Source organism: Colius striatus, chromosome 17 (genome assembly GCF_028858725.1).
Source record: "Colius striatus isolate bColStr4 chromosome 17, bColStr4.1.hap1, whole genome shotgun sequence".
NCBI lineage: Eukaryota > Metazoa > Chordata > Aves > Coliiformes > Coliidae > Colius > Colius striatus.
In genome coordinates this window covers 13,166,808-13,189,548 of record NC_084775.1, presented here as the reverse complement: position 1 = coordinate 13,189,548, position 22,741 = coordinate 13,166,808, and the positions used below count along the sequence as shown (strand labels likewise).

General features: G+C 49.5%; 1 protein-coding gene across 1 annotated transcript; it reads left to right on the top strand.

The window, feature by feature from the left end:
* Positions 1-4,494: 4,494 nt before the first annotated feature.
* RFLNA (refilin A) lies at positions 4,495-22,534 on the top strand. Its single transcript, XM_062010179.1, has 3 exons — positions 4,495-5,024; positions 15,594-15,703; positions 17,160-22,534. Exons 1-3 carry the CDS (start codon positions 4,815-4,817, stop codon positions 17,491-17,493), a joined length of 654 nt encoding a protein of 217 aa, XP_061866163.1. The 5' UTR covers positions 4,495-4,814; the 3' UTR covers positions 17,494-22,534.
* Positions 22,535-22,741: the final 207 nt, after the last annotated feature.

Genomic DNA, 22,741 nt, shown 5'->3' with positions numbered 1-22,741 from the left:
GGTGATTTTTCTCTCTTGATAAGTGGCCTCTGCTTTTCAGGCAGAAAGGTTCCTTTGATTTGGACTCTGACAGGCTGCCTTGCCAAATGAATCGTGATTAGCATGTGGATTCCAGGTCCAGCCCTATGGATATGCTTCCTGCTCTTTGTATCATCACCTGAGCCTGTGCAGTGAGCAGCAGTATGCCACCCACACGCTTTGGATCATTTTTGTCTGAGGTGGACAAATCAATGAGGTGCCAGACAAGGGTGATCTGGGCCTGACATACTTGGATCCTGCTCTGTGGTCATATTCCCCTCTGTGCTGCTGCTACTTCGATGCTTTTCAACACTATTGTCAGGATCATGCTGCAGAGAGAAAAGGCTGCACCTCTTTGGAGGGAACCAAAGAGAACAGTTACATCCAGCTATGGCCCAAGTTGTTCTTACTGGGACTAGTTATGCTGTGGGTGTTCTGAAGGATCAGGTTCGACAGTGAACCAGAATGGACATTCCTAGCATTCTTCCCATTTTGCCACCCAGCTTGCTTCAGAAAAAGTCCTGATGTAGGTGTTTGTATCCTGTCTCTTTCTTCCCTCACTGTATTTGTCTTTCAAGCCTGGCAGCAGTGGAAGGAAACTTAGCACGTGATGCTGACATTCTGCCACGTCTGTGGGACGGCAGATTCCTGAAGTACTCAAATCCAGCTAAGAGAATAGCTAGGAAAACGGGAGGCAGAGGACTCATCAAAGCATGGAGAGGCTTGAATCCCAGTGGATTCGAGGAGGAATACTATGGCTTTTATCCAGAAGCAGGGCTGCTCATACCAGGAAGGCTGTCTGGGTTCCTGCCTCCACTGCCCACACAGTCCCTCCATCACGACTTCCCATGTGAGCTGCATCATTCTGTGCATTTTGATACAGCCGTTCCTGATATATCTTACTAGTGGGATATTCATGGCCATTAGGGGCTGCTGGATGTTGTAGCACAGTTGTGCTGGATACAGGAGCCTAGCCAGAACCCAGACATAGTGAAGGAAGGAAGAGAAAAGGTTGTAGAGAAGCTGCAATGGGATCCCAAGAATCCCACCAGCGAGAGGAGTGCCAGGTGTCTGTCCCACGGTACTTGGCAAGACAGCCAGTTGCAAAGAGGAACAAACATCCAAGCATGTGGACAAAGTCACAGCACTTAACTGGGATCTCTGAACATTTTGGTTTGTAAAGCCTCACCTGGAAACCTCAGACTCAACTGAATGGAGCTCAGTGAACCAGAGTGCAGCTCTCATTGCATCTCTCATCTCTGCTCATTACCTGAGAAGAGCTGCCAATACCACATGCAGCATCACCAGCCTGGCACACAGCAGCATTTGGTGCTGAGCAGCACTGAGCTCCCGCAGCTCCCAGCAAAGCACAGGGGTTCTTCACATCCCTTTCTTTACCCATTGCAGGACTGGGCCTGGGGATTGCATTTTATAACAAAATAGACAAATGAAAAACAAAAAGCCAGAGAGGCTCTGAGAAATGTGGGCTCCATAAAGGCCTCTTTCATCAACTTCTCACTTCTGCCTCTGCCCGAGAGTGAATCTTAACAGATACAGTCCTGCTGGAATTTCCCCTAGTTTTCTGGCTACTTGACTCCTCACTCCTTATTTATTGTTGTTTTATACTCAAATTCCCAGCTAGGCAGGGTTATTCCTCCAGAGTTAGTGCTGGTAGTGGGAGGCCACTGTCCCACAGCCTATGCCTTCACACACTGCTGCCTTGTACCACTGTGTGTGCACCTGTTTGTCTACACTCAGCTGCTTCAGAAAACTTCCCTCCAGACTTTTCCTTCCTCCTTGCCCCACCATACACATATGGGCCCAGTTTCCCTGTTCCCAAGCCAAGACACAGGAGTGTACCAGTCCCTGGTGATTCCTTCCAGCAAATTAAGACTTGCTGAACTAAGGAGGGTTTCAGTAGAGCAACACAGACTCAACTGAAAACCCCGCATTTGTTTTTCTCCTTCAGTAGGGCACTGTGCAATACTTAGGTCTTGTTTCAGCAGGTCTGATTCTACTACCCCATATTTATATCTGAGACTGCACAATGCAGCCTTTACTGAGTGTCCTTTCAGGCAAATTTTCACTGGCCAAGAGCTGGATACTGTGGCTCCGGGAGGACTTTTGACCAAAGAACAAGTAATTTCTATCCCAGCTGTCATGACAGAAGCATTTCTGACCATCTACCCATCTTTTGCTTTACACAAGAGAGCCCCATGTTGAGTGAGCAACCCACTACTAACTTTAAGCATAATAATAACAACAATAATACCATCATCATAAGTGCACACACATGCCCTGCAGATCCCAGCAGCAGTTCTGCTAGTCTTCAGTGAATTCAATACCCCTACAAATGCTTGGTGATGCTCAGCATTGAATAGTCTTTCTACTGTTTAGAGCTCAGCAAACCCTAAACCCTGACACCCACTTCTGTGACGAACACATGTATTGTACTGAAAATCACCTTCAACTCCAGCAAAAATTGTATTGTAGTTTCTCAAAGAAGGATCAGGAAAAACAGCCTCCTTCCATCATCTCCCCGAGCTAAAATATACTTCTCTAGGAGTAAAGGATAACACACTCACCCCTGTCCGGTGTCTCTTTGTCCTGCTCCTTTTCTTCCTTGGATCAAGCAGCTCTGAAGACGCTCCTTCCCCTTGCACAGATGGTCTCGCCAGTTCAGGAGTGGGGCAGTGGAACAGGGCTGCAGGGGAAATGCTGGGCTCAGTGCCTGGGTTCACAGTGTTAACTGGACAGAGAATCCTATTACGTGATAGGTAGCAAAGCCAGGGCCTAATTTATGGGAATTTTGACCTTTGGTCCCCTTTGACATTTTCAGATCAGCCATAGCCTGTGTGAGACATTAGAGCCCTTACAGTAAGGGGCTCTAAATCAGCCTGTGCGGCTGCTGGAGTCGACAAGCGGGTCAGAGGTAAGAATTCACTGAGGTTTGTGTGTGGGCTGCTTGGTGCCTGTTTGACATTTATAAATCAGTGACATTCCTCTGCACAGCTCAGTGCATACAGATCACTTCAGTCACTCCGAGGAGGGCCCCTCATTTCAGACAAGGGTGGATTTGGGCATCCTTGCTTTTTCACTCAAGCAAGAATACGTCTAAACAAACCCAACTTTATTGGCTGTCGAGTTCACCTACCACCATACAGTGTGACCCACTCCCTCAGGAGGATGGTGTATGTGCCCTTTTAGAATCAACCCTACCCCTGAGGGCTTTGTGCCATCTTCAGGCCTTGGGCATGAAAGCCACCATCACTCAATACCAGACCCCTCACATCTTCATCAACCACCATAACAAACTTAGTGGTTGTCAGTTGTGTAGCACAAGCAGCCACAGCCTTATTCTGCTGAGTGATGGGCCAACAACTCAGACCAAGACGAAGCGGCCAGCTGGATTTCAACAGTTTGCCACGGAAATCTATTTGCCATGAACAAAGCTTGACCAGGCTGAGCTGTATGAGTGGGCCTGCCCCAGATTTCTCACAGTCTAGACTCTATGTTGAGAGAAAACATGATGAGAAAAACATAACCAGGGCTGTGGACAAGGTAACATTAAAGTCAGCCAGTTATTGAGCAATAAACGTCCGTATCAGCTTCAGCAAGCCTGACCTGTTTAACCGCTGCTTTAACCCGGAGGGTCGATACGGGCTCTCCATTCCCCTCAGTGCTGGCAGTGCCTCTGGCACAGGCTGCTCCTCACGGAATGCCTTCCTGGTGCATTTATGGTGGCTTCAAACACACGATGGCCAGGGTGAGGAAGCCAGTTTCTCGCTGGCAGTGGATCAGCAGCGGTAGAGCCCGTAAGAGATTGTGTTTTGGGCTGCATAGTGAGGGAGGTGTAAGGACCATCATGAGGGTACGGCCGGCACAGGGTCTAGGGCAGACTTGTACGCTCCAGTAGCCAACATTGCCATGGTGACCCACTGCCTGGGTGAAGCCGCCTGCAAGTGAAGGGGTACCATGGCTCTCAAGAGCTTCTTGCCACACGCCCACACACCCTGACAGCAAGGAGAAAGGATGCTTTGGGGGGTGTGGGGGTGTAAAGAGGGCTGAAAATCAGAACTGAGGGAAAAATCTGACAGAAGGGAGGAGAAACTCGGACAGGAGTGCGGGAAATCAGCAGAGGGAAATCGCAGCTTGGGAAGGGGGTGGGGTGGGGGGCCCCTCGCCCGACGGCCGGGGGTACCGCCGTGTTGCCTCAGGCCTCCTCCGCAGGCGACGCCCGGGGGGGGAGAGGGTGGTCGGACGGCGCCAAACGCGCTCCCTGCTTGGGAAGCGCCTGGAAGTGTGCGACCGGGGCAGAGCTGGGGGGCCGGGGGAAGGGGAGGGCGCTCCCCGGCTCCCCTCCCACCCTCTCCGGATAAATGGGCCGCCGGGAGGCGGCGGGCGGGCGGGCGGACGCCGGCAGCCTGTGCAGGAGAGCGGCCCGCCCGGCCCCGGCCCCCGCGGCGCCCAGCGCTCCCTGCCGGCGGGGCCGCCCCGCGCTCCGCCGCGCGTTACCGGCCGCGTCCCCCGCGGGGCTGGGGCGGGGGGATCGAGCCTTCGCTCCCTTCCCCGGGCGGGCTGGGCAAGGGGGCCGGGCGGAGGGAAGGCGGCCGGGGTAGCCCGGTGCGGTCGATGCTGGCTGTCCCGCCCGCCGGCTCAGCCCGGGCTGCGGCAGGCTGGTGGCGGCGGTCGGGACCCAGCGGGAGCCCTCCGGGCTCCGTTCCCCTTCCCTCCTTCCGCGGCGGGCGGAGCTGGAGGATTTTCTCCCGCTGCGTCCCCCTCGCTGCCCCCCAGACATGGTAGGTCACCTACAGCTGCAAGGGATGGACGACAGCCTGAAGGAGAAGAGCCGGGAAGGCTTGTTGGACAGCCCGGATTCGGGGCTGCCCCCCAGCCCCAGCCCCCCTTTCTACTCCCTCTCACCCGGTGAGGGCAGAGCTGGGGGCAGCGGCGGCGCGGACCCCCCGGCGCCGGGGCACCAGCGAGAGGCCAAGGACGGCAAAGTGGTAAGAGCCAAACTCTGGGCACTGGGCTCTGTCCTCTCTGGGCCCCGGGTGGGGGGTGAAAGGCAGCGAGCAAAGGGCTTGTGCCCGGTCACTGAGGCAACCCTGGGCACTCTGGCTGCATCCCCTCTCAGTGCTTGGCCACCTGCACCAGTGAACAAGGGCTCTCCTGGGCTGCTTGTGCCCCATCACGGCTGCAGTCCAGGCTTGGCACTGCCAATGGTGTGCCCTGGCAGGGGGTTGGCCCATCCCTGGCCGTGGGTTTCCTGATACACTCGCCAAAGTGTTGGCAGTTTGGCTGGGTAAACTCTAATAACGGCATGGGAGTGAAACCCAGATCTGAAACAGGCTCCCCTGCCTACCTTAAGGATAGAGAAGTGTAATTGCTTCTGAGTGACGCTGTCCTGCCTGGTAGATACATCGGGACCGAGGCAGGGGAGTCCGTCTGGCAGCCGTCCCTATGCTCCGGCATCCCACACTGATTTTGTCACAACTGCGGAGCCACGTTTGCTTGGAGCTCTGGCTGAAAGACAGACAAAACTGTTAACTTGGGGCAGGGTACGGATGTCTGTGCAGGGAGTTGGTATGGAGACGTGGTCTGGGGATGGTTTTGTGCCGCTGCCCTTTGCTGGAGCAGGGTTTTGTGGCCTGAGCCTGCGTGAATGAAAGGTTTGTGCACCGCATGGCCGAGCTGAGCAGGGTTAGTGGTTTGTAAGCTCAGACAGCTGCCAGGAGCACTGTAGATTTCTCTTAGCCTGACACAGTGCCAGTGAAGTGGTTGATTCGGGTAGATTAATTATGACTATTATTCTGCTTTATTTTGTTTATTTCTACCCCTTAGCTATAAAAACTGTTTTTAAAACACAGAAGATTAGAGCATAAGCAATGGCGGTGGAGGTTTCTAAAGGATGATGAAAGTTCTTCCCCAGGGATCTTTCAAACTTTTTGTTAATGTTTATAAAAGACATTGGTAGGTGTATTGAACACAGTTAATTGGCTTCTACATGGAATAAAAACTGCAGCACCAGTCTTTGCAGGGGAAAAAAATATCTACCTATGGATTAGTGACAATTCAAAGATGACTTCTTTTGCAATGACTTCTCTCACTCTCATTTACTTTTTCAAGTTCTAAGGCTATTTTAGCATATTACAGAAAACTGCCTTTGATTCCTAAACGTGCCAAAACCTTCCCCATGAGCAATGACTCCTCACCAGGCTCCGGTGGGTAGGGTGTGAAGTGTTACTTACAAGAATCAAACCTCAAACACGCTAATGCTGCAGTTCCAAGTATGGATCCTTACCTGCAGATGCCTGGGTGTGTGTGCCATCCTGATGGGACTGTTTATGTACAAAGAGCTACCCACATGCCTGTGATTTGGCAAGATCAGGGTGTTGCTATGTGTTTGTAAAACAAAATGTGGGAGGAAGATGAATGAAGGCTTGCTGGACTAGAAAACAGCTGGAGTGGAGGTGTCTGCAGAGGTCTGTAGCGGGGATACAGCCTCCATTCCAGTACTATGACAGTTGGCTACCACTTCTCCCAAGAAAGCCCTTAGATATCAAAGATGAAAGAGCATGAGAAAAACTTATTTCAGCTCTTGAGCTGTTAGGACACAGACTTTTAGCGCTCGACTCCTACAGAGAAAAGGTTGTTCTGTGCTCTGTGTAAGGCGAAATACACTTTCCCAGTTACTTTTTAAAATTCTGAACAGAAATGTAGATGTTTCCAAATGTTACATCCCATTGCAGCAGCACAAGTAGCACTGGGCTCCTGCCATTAGAGAATGGGTTTAATACATTGTGGATATTCCTGTGCCCCTAGTAGATGCAGAAGGTTGCAGAGATCCCAACACTGAAATGGATTGGACTGTTACTTGGAGTGGTGCAGGACTGTGCTCTTTGACTGACTGTTTGGTACACTGCAAAATAATGAAGTGAATAGGTACTGTGCAGAGTTTCACTCCTCATTTCCACCCTGCAAATGCTGTACTTGCAGCTGTTATTAAGGAAGCAGGAAAAACGTGCAGAGCATTGCTTGCTTCATGCTTCAAAATTTCAGTGTCTAATTAGCTTTACTCTTTCCATTTAACAAGGACTTGAGGATCTACGAGCAAATCTGCAGTCCCTGAATGTGCTTCTGTTTAACTCTCTACTTTGCTGTTCATCAGAGCAGGCAGAATTGGCAAATCAATAGCTGCAGCTATTTGCACACCAAGGCTTGCTTTTCTTAATTGCCTGTTATATTAGTGTTTGTTTTGCTTATAAACTCTTTGTGTTGTAATAGTAGAAAACCATATACAAGCTCAGCCACTGACCAAACTTCTAGTATGTACAGTTACAATAAATTGTTGTCAGGTGAAGAAAACAACATTCCAGATCTGTGGGAAGTATTTCATAGTATTCCTTGCTGCAGAGCTATCAAACCCACCAGTCTGAACCCAGTTGTGTTCTTTTGCAGTCAGCTATTTTGCTCCAGCTTCACAAATATGTTGAAGAATTTTCCTGCTCTAGGACAGCTCTTCTCATACAGACCAAAAGGAGATTGCATGCACTTAGCAAAGGCTTTCTGGTGTGTAAAAATCTGTGCTCTCTCTGCTTTGTGTGATTAACTGTGACTCTGAAAAAGTAAACTCTCTTCTCTTTAATAAGCACAACTTTGTTTCAGAGACAATGCACCATTTATTCACATTTAACCAGCCAATTTGGCTACAGCTTTGGGATCCAAGAAAATATGAAAGGCAATTTAGGGCCAGAGTCATAAATACCACAAGTTCAACACCATTTAGGGACTCCTTTTTTTTTCCTTTTTGCATTTGACTTGCAGTGCAGCAGAAGTTGCTTTTTACTTCAGCAAATAAAGTCCATGAAGGGAGTTTGTCGGTTGTTTAGTGCTTAAATGCAAATACCGTAGTGAAAATGGAAGGTGACTTGTACCTAGTTCTGCCTTTCAAATCTGAAACACGATTAAATTGAGTCTCAGGACTTGGGTTACTGAATTCTGTAGGCTTTGTGTGTAATGCTGGGCCAAAAGGAACTTAAATACAAGGAAATAAATCTCTAATATACACAAAGAAGCAGTTGCTGGAAGGGTAGGGAATGAAATTACATCAAAGTAGCCAGATCTCTTTACAGTTTTCCCTGTTGTTGTTGCCCTGGGATATAGTTTTAGTCTAGAAGAACTGCATTTGGGCTGTGCTGAAATAAGTGCTTTGCATTCAATAACATCATTCCTAATGGATATCAGGGGAAAGCAGGATCACATTCATCTGCCAAGCTATCACTCCTGCCTTTTTGAAGCAGCAGATGACTTGTCCCATCCCAACACTGTTGCCACTACAGTATTGGAAAGACTAATTATTTGTGCATTCAGCCTGCCTCCCTGAGCACTGATTTCTGTAGGACTATGTCCCAGTGGATCAGTTGTCAGATGAATGAATGTCCCCATGTAGGGAATTTCTACTTACATTCAGGAGCTCTGTTGGACAACAGCGTGGTGTCAGGGTCGGTCTTGTGTGGTGGGAGGAGACTCCAGCTTCATCTCAAGTGCAGAGGAGAAGGAAGTTACCTTGTCCCTTGGTTCAGTCTTCAAAGGGCTAGTCACAACAGTGGGGTCCAGGGCAGCATGTGTGCCAACCCTCTTGGCTGATCTTAAAAAATAGAACAAACAAAACCTCTTCCTGACATGCTGCGTTTTGAAGAGCTCTTGGGCCACAAAGCTGGCATCTCATCCTATCCTAAAGGCCCTCCAGGAAAGGGACTGTCTTGTGTGGACTGGCTGGGGAACATGGCTGTCAAAGGGTTCCCAGGCAATATGTAACGTGCAGGCCTGCCAGCACCTACAGTGAAAGCACATGAGAGAGCCTCGGCACCCTCAACTGAGCCAGCTTGCAGCCCTCACATGGAGCAGGTGCCATGACTCTCCTGGGAAAGCCCCAGGCTTGTGTGGGTAGTGAGGCACCCATCTGGCACAGCAGCAGGGTTTGCCTTGGTGCTTGGTGTTTGCAGCCCGTCATCCTGACCCACTTCTGCACAGCATCCTGCAGGAATTCCCTCGGGAGGGTTGGTGGTGGTTTCAGTTTCACACCTACCTCTGCTGCCTGGCAAAGGCTAAGCCAGGCAGATGTCTCTTCTGAGCAAATCAGGGAGTCACAGGGGTCTCATTGTCTCTTTGTGGCTGTATCTAGGGTGGTGTCTTCTGGCTGTTTCATTTCCATTGCGTCCCTGCACAACACTGTGGACAATAAGCAAAGCAGCACACATTTCCCACTTGAAATAGAAGAGGGAGGTAGGCAGGAAGGATGTAAGTTGTTGAAGTAATAAAGCCCTGCTTTCTACCTGAGGTTTGCATGTGCTGTTATCACCTCCAAATATAACCTCATCCGGCTCTAATATAAATTACTTGTAATGTGCAATATGTGAAGATACTGGGAAAATAAATGGTCTGTTAAACAAATAGTGCTTATCAGCTGGAGCATAGAATGTAGATGTGTGTCAAATAACTCAGCCACATCTTTCATTATAGCTGTAAATAACAGCTGAGTAAAGTGACATTTTCACAGACCCAGCATTACTGGAGAATGTGGTGAAAGATTTGCTGATGCCCTAGCTAAGTGAGGAGCTGGGAATTTGGGGAGCTGTATCCTGCTTGTAGCCCTGATGCTTGAAAAATTGTTTCCCTTTACAGTCCCTTGACATCTAATGCCACATCTTAGTGCCTTCCACATAACTGACCGTAGCAAAAGGAGTCGGTCAGTTCTGGTCCTTTGTGCTCTCTGGAGAAAGGCTTTTTGGGGGGGTTTATTTATTTCAAGTCACATTAATTTCCTTTCCTTTTTCTTGCTTTGCTGCCTGGAATTTGGAAGCCAAAGAACAGTGAGTGTATTTCACGCCAGTTTCATGGCACTTCTTTCCCTCATCATAGTTTTCTCTTTGATAACTCTGCTTCCATTCTTATGAGCCACCCCCATTGGAAAGTATCATAACCAAGCCCACTGACTCGATGTAATTATTAGGGGTAAAGCAGAATTATTCTGCTCCCTGTATTATTTGTGTCATTGTTCAGAACTCTGTGGCCTAAACAGCCCCAGGAACCTGTCTCTCAGATGGCCCCTGTGCCATGAAGCTGAAGGACAAGTGTCTGTCCTAAAGCAAGAGCCCCTGTAATGCCACCAGAAAGGACATGCTGTTGGCTAGCTGTAGGTTTAATTCTGTTCAGCAACCAGTTCTATCTGTGTTTATCTATACGTTTGCTTGAAAACAGCAGAGTTTAGCTGCCCAGGCTGTTACATGCCTGAAAGGCATCAGAGTTAAGACAGAGGGAAAAATGCAGCCAAACAAGAAAGCACTTCAACTGTAACTCTTTGCTGGTTGAAACAATTTATGTACCAACAAGGAAATAAAAGTGGTGGCACGTTTACTGCTTAATTGACTCTGTTTTGAGAGTGTAAGGTATGTGCTTGGGACTCACTTTTAGATCTCTTCAGTGTCTTCCCTTCTGCCTTCACAACTCTAGTGGACTACCAGACTCCTCCTCTCTCTGCATAAAGATTACAGGGTTGTGGTGGTTTTTGCCTGTGATGAGTAGCAGCACAGCTCCAATTACTGGGGACAGATTAATCAAGTCCCAGCTGTAGCCTTCCAGCACAGCAACCCCAGGGTTCGTTCTTTGGCATGACAGACAGACCTCGACTGTGGATCACTTGGAGACAGCCTGGGCTAAAGACAGGTGGGTTTCTCCTCTTCAGCATCAGTGACCCCCAGTAGTGTGCCACAAGCTCTGCGCCCTGCCAGCCCATCTGTGGTGCAAGGCAGTAAAGAAACTCACCTTGTTTGTAAAGTGGCCGGGTATCGCTGAGTGATTGGTAGAAATGAGCCAAGGTTCATCATTTTCTCAAGGGAGCTCAGCAGTCCAGTGCTCTTCTGCTTTCAAACACTCCTGCATGGAAGGAAAAACAACTCAGTCAGGTTTGGGGTTTTTTTTTTGGACAGGCAGAACGTTTTTGTTTTGTTTTTACCTGAAGACAAACTGGAAGGAGCTGGTGTCACCACCTTTTGACACCTGCCAAGCCTATAACATTTCAGCCCCAAAGACAAGTTCCCTGTTCCTGGCTTTCCAAGCCCAGGTGAGATGCAGAAGCAGACATTCCAGAGCATCACTGGAGGTGAAGCAAATTGTCATCTGAAGTGCCTTGCAGTTGCTGCTATATAAAAGCTGTACTTACTGTTTAGTGACCCTTTCACTCCATGCAAGCGATTCAGTCGCTTGTTTGGTGAGCAGGCTGCAGGGTCTCACAGACCATCTCTATGTTTAGACTGTGCTTTGTGAGTTATTGACATCTTCCATGTGCAGACTTCAGGTGACTGCAAGGTTTCTGACCTGCAGCAGTCACGGTACCACTCACGGCAGCTACGTGTGAATCTGAAGCGGTCTCTGATGGCTGGTAGGAGTTGTTGGCTGTGGCTTGCTGATGTCTGCAATTGTCCCAGCTTTCTAAATGAATCAAGCCAAGCCTGCAGGTCTGAAGTTGATGCTTGTTTACAGCATATGAAATGCATTATGAAATGCCTTCTGTCATCCTTCCTTGCCCAGAGCAAGGTAAACTATAACCCATGATGGAAATATTCTCGTCACCGTTTCATCCATAACTGACCTGGAGAAGAACGAATCCTGCTCTCACCAAATCCAGTGGCAGATTCTTGAGTAGGATTGATTTCAGCCATGCATGACAGAGCCTCTGTTTCTCCATGCATGCTGGTATTGTTTCTGCAGCATGTTCTTGTTTCCTGTTCCCTGCTGTGGGACTTGTGATTTCAGCAGCATTTGCCTCCGTGCCCATGGCCCAGCCTCTTCCCTACAAACACTAGAGGCCACATGCCCCAGCCCTGTTCCTGCTAAGCCATGGGAAGGACCTTGCCTCCTGCCTCTTTGTCCCTAGGGATGTTCAGAGCATGCTTAGTGTCAGCATATGTTAGTGAGAAGTGTGAAGGTTTGTTTGCCTGGAAGCACTGAAATGGCTCCTTTAAAACTGTCCTTTACTGATGCCTTTTGTGGATTAATGCATTTCTCCTGCATTAATCCAACAAAGCTGCTCATGGTTACCATCTGAATTTGTTACTTGGCATTCTGGCAAGCCAGCCTGGATCTGAAAAGCAGCTTCTTCCACAGCTCTTCCATTTTACCCAATGCTCACCTGTCCCTGGCCAGTAGAAGCAAGGAAGATACCTTGTTAGCTAAACTCACAGTAAGACAACATTGGGGTGCCTGTGTGGCTCAGGCTGGTGCCTCCCAACCTTCTTTCTGGTTATCTAAGTTTGCAGTCAGTTTTGACAGCAAACATCTGTTGATTAAGAAACTTGATTAAGCAACTTGTTGATTAAAAAAACGGGGATGTCAGGAGGGTGGGGTATCACTCTTTCTCTGTTGTATGCAGCGACAGCACAAGGGGTGATGGGAAGAAGCTGGAACACCAAAAGTTCCATTTAAATGTAAGGAGAAACTATTTTACTGTTGAGGTGAGGGAGCCCTGGCCCAGGCTGCCCAGGGAGGGTGTGGAGGCTCCTCTGAAGGTTTCCAAACCAGCCTGGACACATTCCTGTGTGACCTGATCTAGATGAACCTGCTTTGGCAGGGGAGTTGAACTGGTTGATCTCTAAAGGTCCCTTCCAAGCCCTACCATTCTATGATTCTATGAAGCTGGGACAGAAGAGCTTTCTGAGTTCTGTTCTGCCTCCTCACTTTTTGGGTGATTGGTAGCAGAGTGTGAAACTGTCTTTGGTAGCTGTAACATTTTACACCTATTATGGGAAATGGCAAACCACCAACTTGCTGGTGACACTCAAAGAGAACTAACTCTTGCCCCTCCCTAGCTGAGGTGAGCATTGCAAAGGCTCCCCAAAGGCAGTGCCAGGGGAGAGCAGAGCACACCAAGTGCTCCAGGTGCACCTTCGTAGGCTTTTGGATGACACAAAGGAGGGTGGGTCTGGGCAGGGACTTGGGGGATGTCCTCTGAAAAAAATCTGGTGGTGCTGGAAGGGCAGGGGCATTCCCTTCAGAGCCTGTTGTAAACCTACCTCTTGGTCATAAATATTGTCTTCAGGGTGGGATATAAAAGCACAAACCACTTCTAAGTCAGTATTGCTTTGCGCTGGGAGTCATGGTTAATGGTAAAAAAAGGACATTCACATATATTCCAGACCTTTAGGTCTGCTCTTCCCACCTTTCTGCCTGTGCAGATTCAGTGTTCCTTCTGGGAAGTAGAAAACACCTTTTGCTGAGCTTTTCAAAGAGGGGATCAGAAATGATCATTTTCCCACCTTATCTGCCAGCAGAGACCAGTTTGTGGCCTTTTGGACAAGACCTCTTCTTAAATGGGCACAGTGTAAAAAGAGGGCAGGATCCCTCCTGCACCCAGATGGACCCCTCCTCACCTACAAGATGTCTTTAGAAAAGCTCTGGCCACGTGCAGGCTGTTAAAAGCTGGAGATCTGCACCCTTGTGAACTAAGGCTTGTCTCATCTAAGCAATTCACATTTCAGAAGCAAAGAGCTTTCATTTACAACCAGCAAGGCTGCCCTTACCCTCCCCTGTCAAGAGTGTTGAAAGCAATCTAGGAATGAACTCTGCCTTTTGGCCAGTGTTTGGGAGTGAAGGTGAACATTCCTGGTTCTGTTTTCCCTTTCCCCTCACCCCAGACCTCTGCCAATACTGTCCTTTGTTTGACAGGAGAACAGAAATAATAAGAAAGAGGAATTGGCCATTTTGCTTTGCAGTTCAATCCAGTAGTGGAGAGAGATTTCAGGATGGAAGGAGTAAACAGCTCTGTGGCTTTGGGACACAGAATTGAAGGGCTTGGGGAATTCAGATGAAGCAATGACATTTTTTGCCATAGCCTAAGGCAGAAAGCCCAAGCCACTGGAGAAACAGACCTCAGCTAGTAGGAGCTGATGCTGTTGAGTGGACTCAACTGAGCTTTGCCAGTTAACACTGACTTGAGAGACAACCCAGTGGGCGTTTGAGGACCTGCATGAAGGTTCTTACTGCCAGGAGGAAGCAGGTCACAGCTCCAGTGTTCCCTCTTGTACCACCCAACCAGAGGCTGCTGGGGAAGGTGGGAAGGAGCAGCAAGGGAAGAGCAAACCAGTGTATCCTCAGCTACCCTCAGTGGGTTCTCTGAGCCCTGGGATGATCTTACAGCCTTACACTGATGAAATACGGCTGTGCCTCCAGCACATATGGCCTGTGCATGGTGGGAGTGGAAAAACTCCATGAGCTTTTCAGCCATCTAGAGACTGTTCAGCCCTGCACCGAGGCTGCCAGCCATCTCCTTTGAAGAGATCCTGTCTCCCTGTGCCATAAATGTCTGTTGACAGAAAAGGGGTGGCAGGGACCAAAACCTGCAGTGACAATTTTTCCAGGAGGGCAGGCTTAATTACTGCTGGGCTTATTCCAGACACCAGAGACACGATCCCTACATGTGGGAACTGATGTTTAAGAGCACTCCAGTATAGAGAAGCAGGATTTTACAGTGGGCAGAGGAGCCCAGGCTGGACTGTGACAATTTGTCAAAGTAACTTCAGGGTGTGATTAGCCTCGAAATTCCAGTTTTCAGTCATGAATTGGAACAACTCCATTCATTAAAAAAATCCTGGCTTGAAGCTAGTTTCCTGCATTGCAGAGACCACAAAGTGCCCCAGTGTCAGCTCACACTCAGTTGTGCATGGTTAACTGCAGCGTTCCTTGGATGGCAGGGGTGCCACTTCCCCTGATGGATCAATGCAAATGATACATTACATCCTTTACAATGATAGCTCCATCCTTTATGTCAGCAGACTTTGGCCCAGCCTGTGTGTTCCATCAGACTTAAAGCAATTCTCCATGCTGGTGCACTTGGAGTCTTTGTAACACTTGTTAATTCATAACAGTGAAGGTAGAATCAAGGCTGAAGAACCACGTCCCCCAGACAACTGCAATGCCTATGAGAAACATGAAAGGCTAAATTTCAGTGAGCTGATAGTGCAGCGTGGAGATCTGGGCAGTCACTTACCTGGGCAGAGGGAGGTGCAGAGGGTGGCAGTGGTGGGTGCAGGCCAGCCTCTGCGTTGCAGCAGCCCTGGGAGCTGGAAGTCAGCCTGTAAATCAGGTCAGAAAGTCAGGATGTCTCAAATATCCCCCTGGCTGAGGATGGGGATCAATAGTCCTCACCTTCAGACTGTGTTTTTGGCAACTTGACAAGGGTCCTTCCTCCCCTTTGAGCCTGGAGAACACCTTCCTCCTTCCTTGATGTGATGAACGTTCCTGGGAAAGGCAGGACTGTGAGGGGGAGCTCATGATGCTGAGAGGGCAGGGAAAGTGTGAGACAACGTGGGTCCTGCTGCTGCCTCAGTCACCTGTTCTCATTACCAAGGAGCCTGTCACCTTCAGTATCTCCCACAGGGCTCTGAGGGGATGGAATTCAACAGGGCTGGAGGCACTGGTGTCTCCTGCCAGTGCTGAATGTGCTGACCAGCACAGGATGAGCTGTGGCAGCCTCATCTGTTGTGTCCCAACACTTGCTGTGCTCATCTTCCCTGCAGATGCCTTACCTGCTCCTGAACCCATCTGTGCCAGAGACCAGGCCTCGAATGTACCCTGTGTTTTTTGGAGAAAGCATTGAGGTCAGCCCTGAGCCTGTGCAGGAAATCAGGTACAGGTGGGACTGGGAAGGGGAGGGAATTTCTGGCTTTTTCCTGGTGCTTTTCCTTCTGAAAAAAAAGAGTTGTTTCCAAAGGGGTGTCATGGTGATTTTGATGGGAAGGAAGGGACAAGGGGGAGGGTAATGCCTGACTTAAACAGGACACTGACAGCAATAAAGGCAAGGGAAGGAGGAAAGAAGTGGAGGGAGATTGTAAGAGAAGGTGGTTTTCCTCCCAAGGCCAACTCAAATCCAATACTATGAGGAGCAAACCATTACCATCTGTAGGCTTGGTGGCCTGAACTAAGTAACCTGATGATCTTTGTCGTGTTCCCTGGCTGACTTGTATCTTCAGAAGCAACACCCTTCTAATTGGCACCTGGTTTTGTTAGCCCTTGCAGCAAAGAACCAGAAACAGAGTGATCCTCTCCTCAGGAGGAGATGGTCTCTCAAGCCAATAATGGAGGTGTTCTAACCTCCTGTGGGGCTGGTGCTGTGGCCAATGAAGAAACTTTGGTCTTTGCTCCTCTTTCACTGATGTGGAATGTGCTGTGCAAACAGCATGGAGCAGTTACACACAGCTTGGGGCAGGGAGGGTGGGAGGACTGTAAACCCAGTTCTTACCCCCCTCAACCTCTGCAAACCTCTCTCTGGAAATGTACCCCAGTAAATCTCTGCCTGCTGAGGAACTGCCAGCGGGCATGTTTTTATGGTGATTACATCGGAGGCTTGTTTTATGTGTGCTGAATGACTTGCTTACACCCTGGCTGTGCAAAATACATTACAGCAGCTCAGATTACAGGCAGTGCACAATCACTCAGCCCCCCTCAGGCTGGAGGTAATGACAAGCACACACCCAGTTTTTAATCTTTTTTTTTTCACATTCCTTGGCTGCTGATTGCCAGAGGAGCCTTTGGGGAAGGGGAAAACAAGTGAAAGTTCTGCTGCTCCCCATGGCCAGGGATCCAAGGAAGAGCCCTTTACATGGCCTGGTCCCCATACATCCCTTCTGAATGCCTGCAGAAACAAGCAGGGAGGGCAGTGACACCCCATGTTCTGTAGGTTCTTCATCTGATGGCCCATGGAGGAAAACAGAGGAAGAAGTGGGCTGCTTGGAGCCTGTGCAACCAGGTCTCTTCTGCCCTGGCAGGCTTGGATCTCTCTTGGTTCTCACTAAGAGGAGACAATCACTCTCTACAACGTTGAGAGTGAGGTGGGGGTCGCTCTCTGCTCCTCAGTAATGAATGACAGGACAGGAGGAAACAGCCTCAAGTTGCCCCAGGGCAGGTTGAGATTGGAGCTGAGGCAGAACTGTTTCCCTGAGAGGGGTGTGAGCCCCTGTGCCAGGCTGCCCAGGGAGCTGGGGGAGTGCCCAGCCCTGGAGGGATCCCAAAGCCCTGGGGCTGAGGTGCTGAGGGCCGTGGCTGCTGCCTGGGCTGTGTTGCTGACGCCTTGGTGATCTCTGTAGGTGCAATTCCGAGGTGAAGTACGAGTCGGAGCGGCATTACCGGGATGACATCTTCTACAGCCCCATCCCCACCGTCACCACCTACCGCGAGACGGTCATCGCCGCTCCCGACTGCACCTGGCGGAACTACAAGTCCCAGCTGATCTTCGAGCCCCGCCAGAAGCCGCTGAGGTTTCAGAGCACGACCATCATCTTCCCTAAACGTGCCAAGAACATTTACCGGACCACCCTCAGCTACAGCTTGGGTTGTGCCAAGCGTTGGTTCGCTTCCAGCGTGCAGCTGGAGCTCTGCGAGGAAACCAGCCCCTCCGTCATCTGCAGCGAGACCCTCTGATGTGCCCCTGCCCTGGGCAACCTTGTGAGCTCAGGGAGGCTGTGGCCTCTGCTGCCTCTCTGGCTGGGCCCTCTGATGGCAACTGAATATTAATGGCTGGAGAACACGTTGTCTGGGGTGAGGCTGAGCTGCCTGGGGGGAGGCTTGCAGGGCAGGGGGTGGTTTTGACCAGTGAAAGGCTGGCTTGTAGTTGGTGATGTTCCTGACATTCATGATCTGGAGTTTATTTTTGGTTGGGTTTTTTTCCAGGCATATCTATTCATCTGTTTAGATAAAGGACCCTATGACCCATAGCAAAGTACTGCCTTGTGTGCTCTGTAGTCCTGGCCTAGCACATAGGTGAGACTCGGTGTAACCTTCAGAGCTATTTTGATCTCTGCAAGGGGAAGACCAACGGCAGAGTCAGCATCCAGTCACCCAGCGTCCACCAAGCCAGGTGTCTTAGAGTTTAAATGCAGAGGAGGCAGTTATTTGTACCAATACATCACAGCTTGCTCTAGCAGTTCACCTGGGAGAGAGCTGTGATGCTACACCACTGCAGTAACTTCAGGCCTCGCTTGGAAGAGTGGGCACTGTCACCAGGAAAAAGGGAACAGACTCACAGTGCTCTTGCTAGCAGCTGGGTGTTTATATACCACAGCAGGGAACAGCACAAACGGGGTGAGAGGAGGGCCCACCCCAACTCATGGCCACCTCTCCTGTGAGCCCAGGCAGGAGTGTGCAGGGGAGCCTGAGGAAACTGAACAGTGATTTAGGACCCTGGTGCCCTTTTTCTTGTCACTCCAGGGGTGCCATGCTGTTTGTTGGCTCAGACACTCAGTTTACAGAGATCTTTAGGTGCTTGCAACCCTTTGGAGTTTCAGGGTATGTCTGTCTTGCAGAGAGGAGTATGGTACAGAATGATGCTGTCTAGCTTCAAAGAAGCCAGTGCAGGGTTAACTCATGGGCAAGGTTACTCACCCTCCTGATAGTTTCTGTATCTGTGGCATGGACAGCTTTGCTGACTGTGGAGGAGCAGCCAAACTTCCTCAATGTAGAGCTTGAAGTATTGAAGAGCCCAAACAGGTTGTCCTCAATCAGCCAGACTGTAGCAATTCAACAGGTACTTGGCAAACAGCTGAGCTGTGTCTGCAAAAGGATCAAGAAACACTGAGAGAGCTGGAGGCACTACAGCCATCCTAAGGTAACCCATTCCCCACTCATGAGTCACATCTGCTGGGATCTCTTTGGTAGCTCACTGAAAACCTGCAAGAGCCTGGATTCCCACAAACATATAACCTGTGAAAATAGCATGGAATTGTCTCCAGAAATGTCACCAAGAGTCTCTGCACGCTGTTCAGAAGAGCCCAGGCTTACAGAATAACCACACAGCTCCAGAAATTAACTCCCAGCTTTCCCTCTTCTCGACTTTCCATTTTGTTCCTGACTTGCTGTGAGTCTGATGGAGTTATTTCAGAACACAAGTGAGCAGCCAAGTCCCAAACCCTATTAACAATGTCAACAAGATGCAGCTGATTGCCCAGAAGAGCTGACGCACGAACCCACAGACACAAAACCAAAATACATCTGAAAAACCCAAAAACTAATAATAACCAATAGTGACTTACAAAGAGATTTTTTCCATTGGTTTCAAAAGGCAATTGGTAAATGTGACCAGAACTGTGACCTTTAGAAAACAGAGTTCTCTTGTTTAAAATGAAGCACAAGTTTTCCACCAGAGGTAAATGTGAGATCTTCTTATACCAGCTGAAGTCCTGACAGCTGAGGCATCATTAGCACTGAAAGATGTGTGCTGTGGCAGTGATGAGCTCTGCCTCTCTCTTTGAGACTTAGGACTTGGTAGGGAGAGAAATCTCTCAAAGGATTCCCAAGGCTTCCACCTACTGTTGAAGTCTTTTCAGCAAGGCAGAAACAAAGACTCCGTTTGTTATTAGTCAGATTTTGCTGTCACTGACTGTCAGCATCAAAGCCTGCAAAAGCAACATCTGCCTCCAAAGGGATTATTGTGCCTGAAGCAACCCTTCTTCCCAGAGCTCCAGCAAACATGTGCTGTGGGGGAGGGTGTCCTTAGGCAGGAGGGTGGCTGAAGCCAGGATGGATGTGGTCCCAAGTGCAGTGCCAGTCAGTGATGTGTGTGCTTGGTAGCTCACCTTGAGGTCTGTCCTATTGGCCAGGTGCTGGTGACTGAGCCTTGTGAGCAGTGAAAATCCTCCTCTGCCATCTTGGGTGCTTCCTGAAGGCTCTGGAGGGCTCTTTCCACACACTTGTGAGACTGTGGCAGAGGGAGTAGGTTTCCAAGCTGAGCAGCAGTGTAATCCAGGTTCAAAGCAGGGCCATACCCTGCGTGGTGCCAGGTTAGACTGCAGGCAGCTTCACTGAGCAAGCACAGAGACAGGCTGACCTCCAACCCAAGGGATGCCAGAGACTCCCTGTTCTGACCATACATCAGGTTTTTCTCCTGTTAACAGTTGGGTTATTTCCCTCCTCCAAGCACAAAGGTGCAGGTTTTATATCAGGTTGGTCTTTGGGCAGCACAAGTGCTTCCCCAGAAGATCTTTTATCATGGCCAGCTGCGGGCTCCTGCCTGCTTTGTCTGCTGCTAGTTCTGCTTCCTCAACACTGGCTGCAACAGGCACACACAAAAGAATTCAAAGAAACCCACAATACTGGTGTGCAAGTACAAAGCCAGTGGAGAGACCTGACCCACAGGCTGCTCTGTCACCCTGCAGGGCCAGGGCTGCTCAGGCAAAGCCTCACAGGTGGATGTGACCCCTGGGAGGGTGCAACAGAGAGCTGCATCCTTGGCACTGGATGGTCCCCACACAGCCAGGCCAGGCTTCTTTGAAGTTTCATGCTTTGTTTTCTCTACAAATAGAGCAGAAATGACCTAACATGCTCCTGCTCCTTTGAGCTTAAGCAACTTTTCTGGTTTTGCCATGTCAGGAAAAGAAAACCCCAAGAGAGCAGCTTGGGTTTCCAGGCTGCTGAGCACACTTGGAGCTGTCTAGCCATGGGCAGGCCGTGGTGGGCTACCACCCTGGACCACATCCAAGCTGTGACACAGCCAAGTGCCTGAGATCTGTAGAAAAACTTTGACAAATACCTTCTTCTGTGGTGTCTCCCATGGGCCAGTCACAAGCTGCTTTTCTTCTCAGTGATCTGTGGCACTGGAAAAGGACTTGTGTTTTTCCTGAGGACAAGAAAACCACAGAGGGTCAAGTCTTCCCCCTTGCCTGGGCGCACAGGCCTCCCTGCCAGCGCACCCTCCATCCCTGTGGCTGGGTTAGGCAGTGGTAGAAGAGCCAAAGTTCATCTTGCTCATCACTGGGAGAAGTGAGACTTTTGTTTTGCCTAAACACCAGGAACTGATTGCTCTTTAACACGTTGCCAGTTGAGAGTGGCTCTGAGCAGCCCAGCAGGGCCTTACCTGGTGTGCTCTACATCCAAAAGCCCAATGAGTCCTGTGGTTTTCTTTTAGATGGAGCAGTATTAATGTCAACCAACAGCTCTTTGGCCACGTGTGTTTTCTCAGAGATACAGGGGCTGGATACAGGCTGTGGAACTGCTGCTCAGGAAGGAGAGTTTCCCTGAGCAGCTGGGACCGTGCCCACACCATCACCCCCCGGGCTCCTGCTGCGCCTGGCACCCACGGGCCTGGGAGCCTGATGGGCAAACTCACACTCTGCCTTGAGTTATTTTCTGCTTTTCTGAGATCAGAGACTTTCCCAGAAGGATAGTTTTTTCTGGGAGGAAGGTAGTTCTCTTCAATCTCTGTCTCAAAGTTGTGGGCTTTTCCCTTCATCCCCTTGTCCCTGTGATTGTTTTCCCCTGGATCCAACCGAGCAGGCTCCTGTCTGTTCTGCTGCATTGCTGCCTTTGCCTTGGGGGCCAAAAAGAGGGAACCTTAACTAAATATTGAACTTTCAGATTCTGCAGAATACTTTGCACAAATTGCAGAGAACAACTTTTGACCAAACCTGTTTACTGCTTCTTTTCCCTTTGTTTTAGTTGATGTTGTTTTTCCTAAGCCAGCTCTACTTTCCTCAATGTGAATTACAGACAGCTTTGCACCCTGGGTGCATACGTTCTGGGAATGATGAAATGAGGTTTGGGTGTTGATAGCAGTGTTTGAGTGAGCTGCTGGTCAGAGAAGTGAATGCTGTTTACTATTTATGTTGAGTGTGTCTTTAAAAAATAATGGGAAGGGTCACTAGAAAGCAAAAGGCTTTGTAAAGCAAACTGAAGACTAAAGGCTGTGTGAATCTGGTCTAGAGGCGAGTGGTTCTGTGTGAACACTGTGAGCTAGGATATTTAGCCATTGTGGTTTTAATCTGCCTTCTTTCCCTGCAGGGAAGGGCATCCTTGCCTTCTCTAGAACTGAAACAAAACCAGATCCATCCTCTGTCCCAGTCCTTCAGACCCACTGAGGTCTGTGAGCATCGGCGTTCCCCGGGCTCGTGAGGGTCTGTGTGTATCCAGCACGCATGTGCAGAACTGTGTCTCTCTAGAGATGGGAGAACCCTTTGTAGGGAATGAGGGATCTTGGTGTGGGATATTCACATTTCTACTGCCAGGCACACTCTGCTCCCTGAGGATCACCCTGTCACTCACAAATTGACCCGTTCTGAACATTTGCCCTAAAGCTCTCCTGTAAGCGTTGTATTTCAGAAGGCTTGGGACGCACTCATTTGTTCTTCCACATACTCTAGTTGCCATCAAAATAGGCTAAGTATCCTACCATGTGAATCGTGACCTGGAGAGGGGGTTGCAAGGTGGCTGAAGGTTGGAGAAGGAGGAAGAGACCAGACAAGTGATGGAAATGCATAAGGATGTGTCATATTTTTATTTTTGTAAGTCTGATTCTCCCCATGCCTGTACAGTCCTTTTCCATTGTATATGTGGTGGTGCAGTAGTTCACAAACCCTTTTATTTTTGTATATTCCCCACTCCACAATAACCCCTTTCTGTTCAACTCATAGAGAGTAATTTAAGAAGACAAGATTTATATATCGTAATAAAATGCTCAAAGTGTCACGTTGAAGTATCTGGAGTTTCCTTCCCCTGCCTTAGCTGCTTACTTGGTGCCTAATGCCCCTTTCCCATCCAGAGGGAAGGTTTCTGATGTGTGCTTCCCTTGAGCCCAGGTGCCCCTGGTCAGGAGGCTGCTGTCAGCCACAAGCTGCTCTGCCACGTGTGCCCAGGGAGGGCTGACACAGCAGAGAGCTGGGAACTCATGCTGCCTGCAGAG

Coding starts and splice junctions, on each gene's coding strand:
- RFLNA (XM_062010179.1), top strand. CDS start 4,815: ATGGTAGGTCACCTACAGCTGCAAGGGATGGACGACAGCCTGAAGGAG. Junction 5,025..15,593: donor AGGCCAAGGACGGCAAAGTG/GTAAGAGCCAAA, acceptor TCTTCCCTGCAG/ATGCCTTACCTGCTCCTGAA. Junction 15,704..17,159: donor GAGCCTGTGCAGGAAATCAG/GTACAGGTGGGA, acceptor TGATCTCTGTAG/GTGCAATTCCGAGGTGAAGT.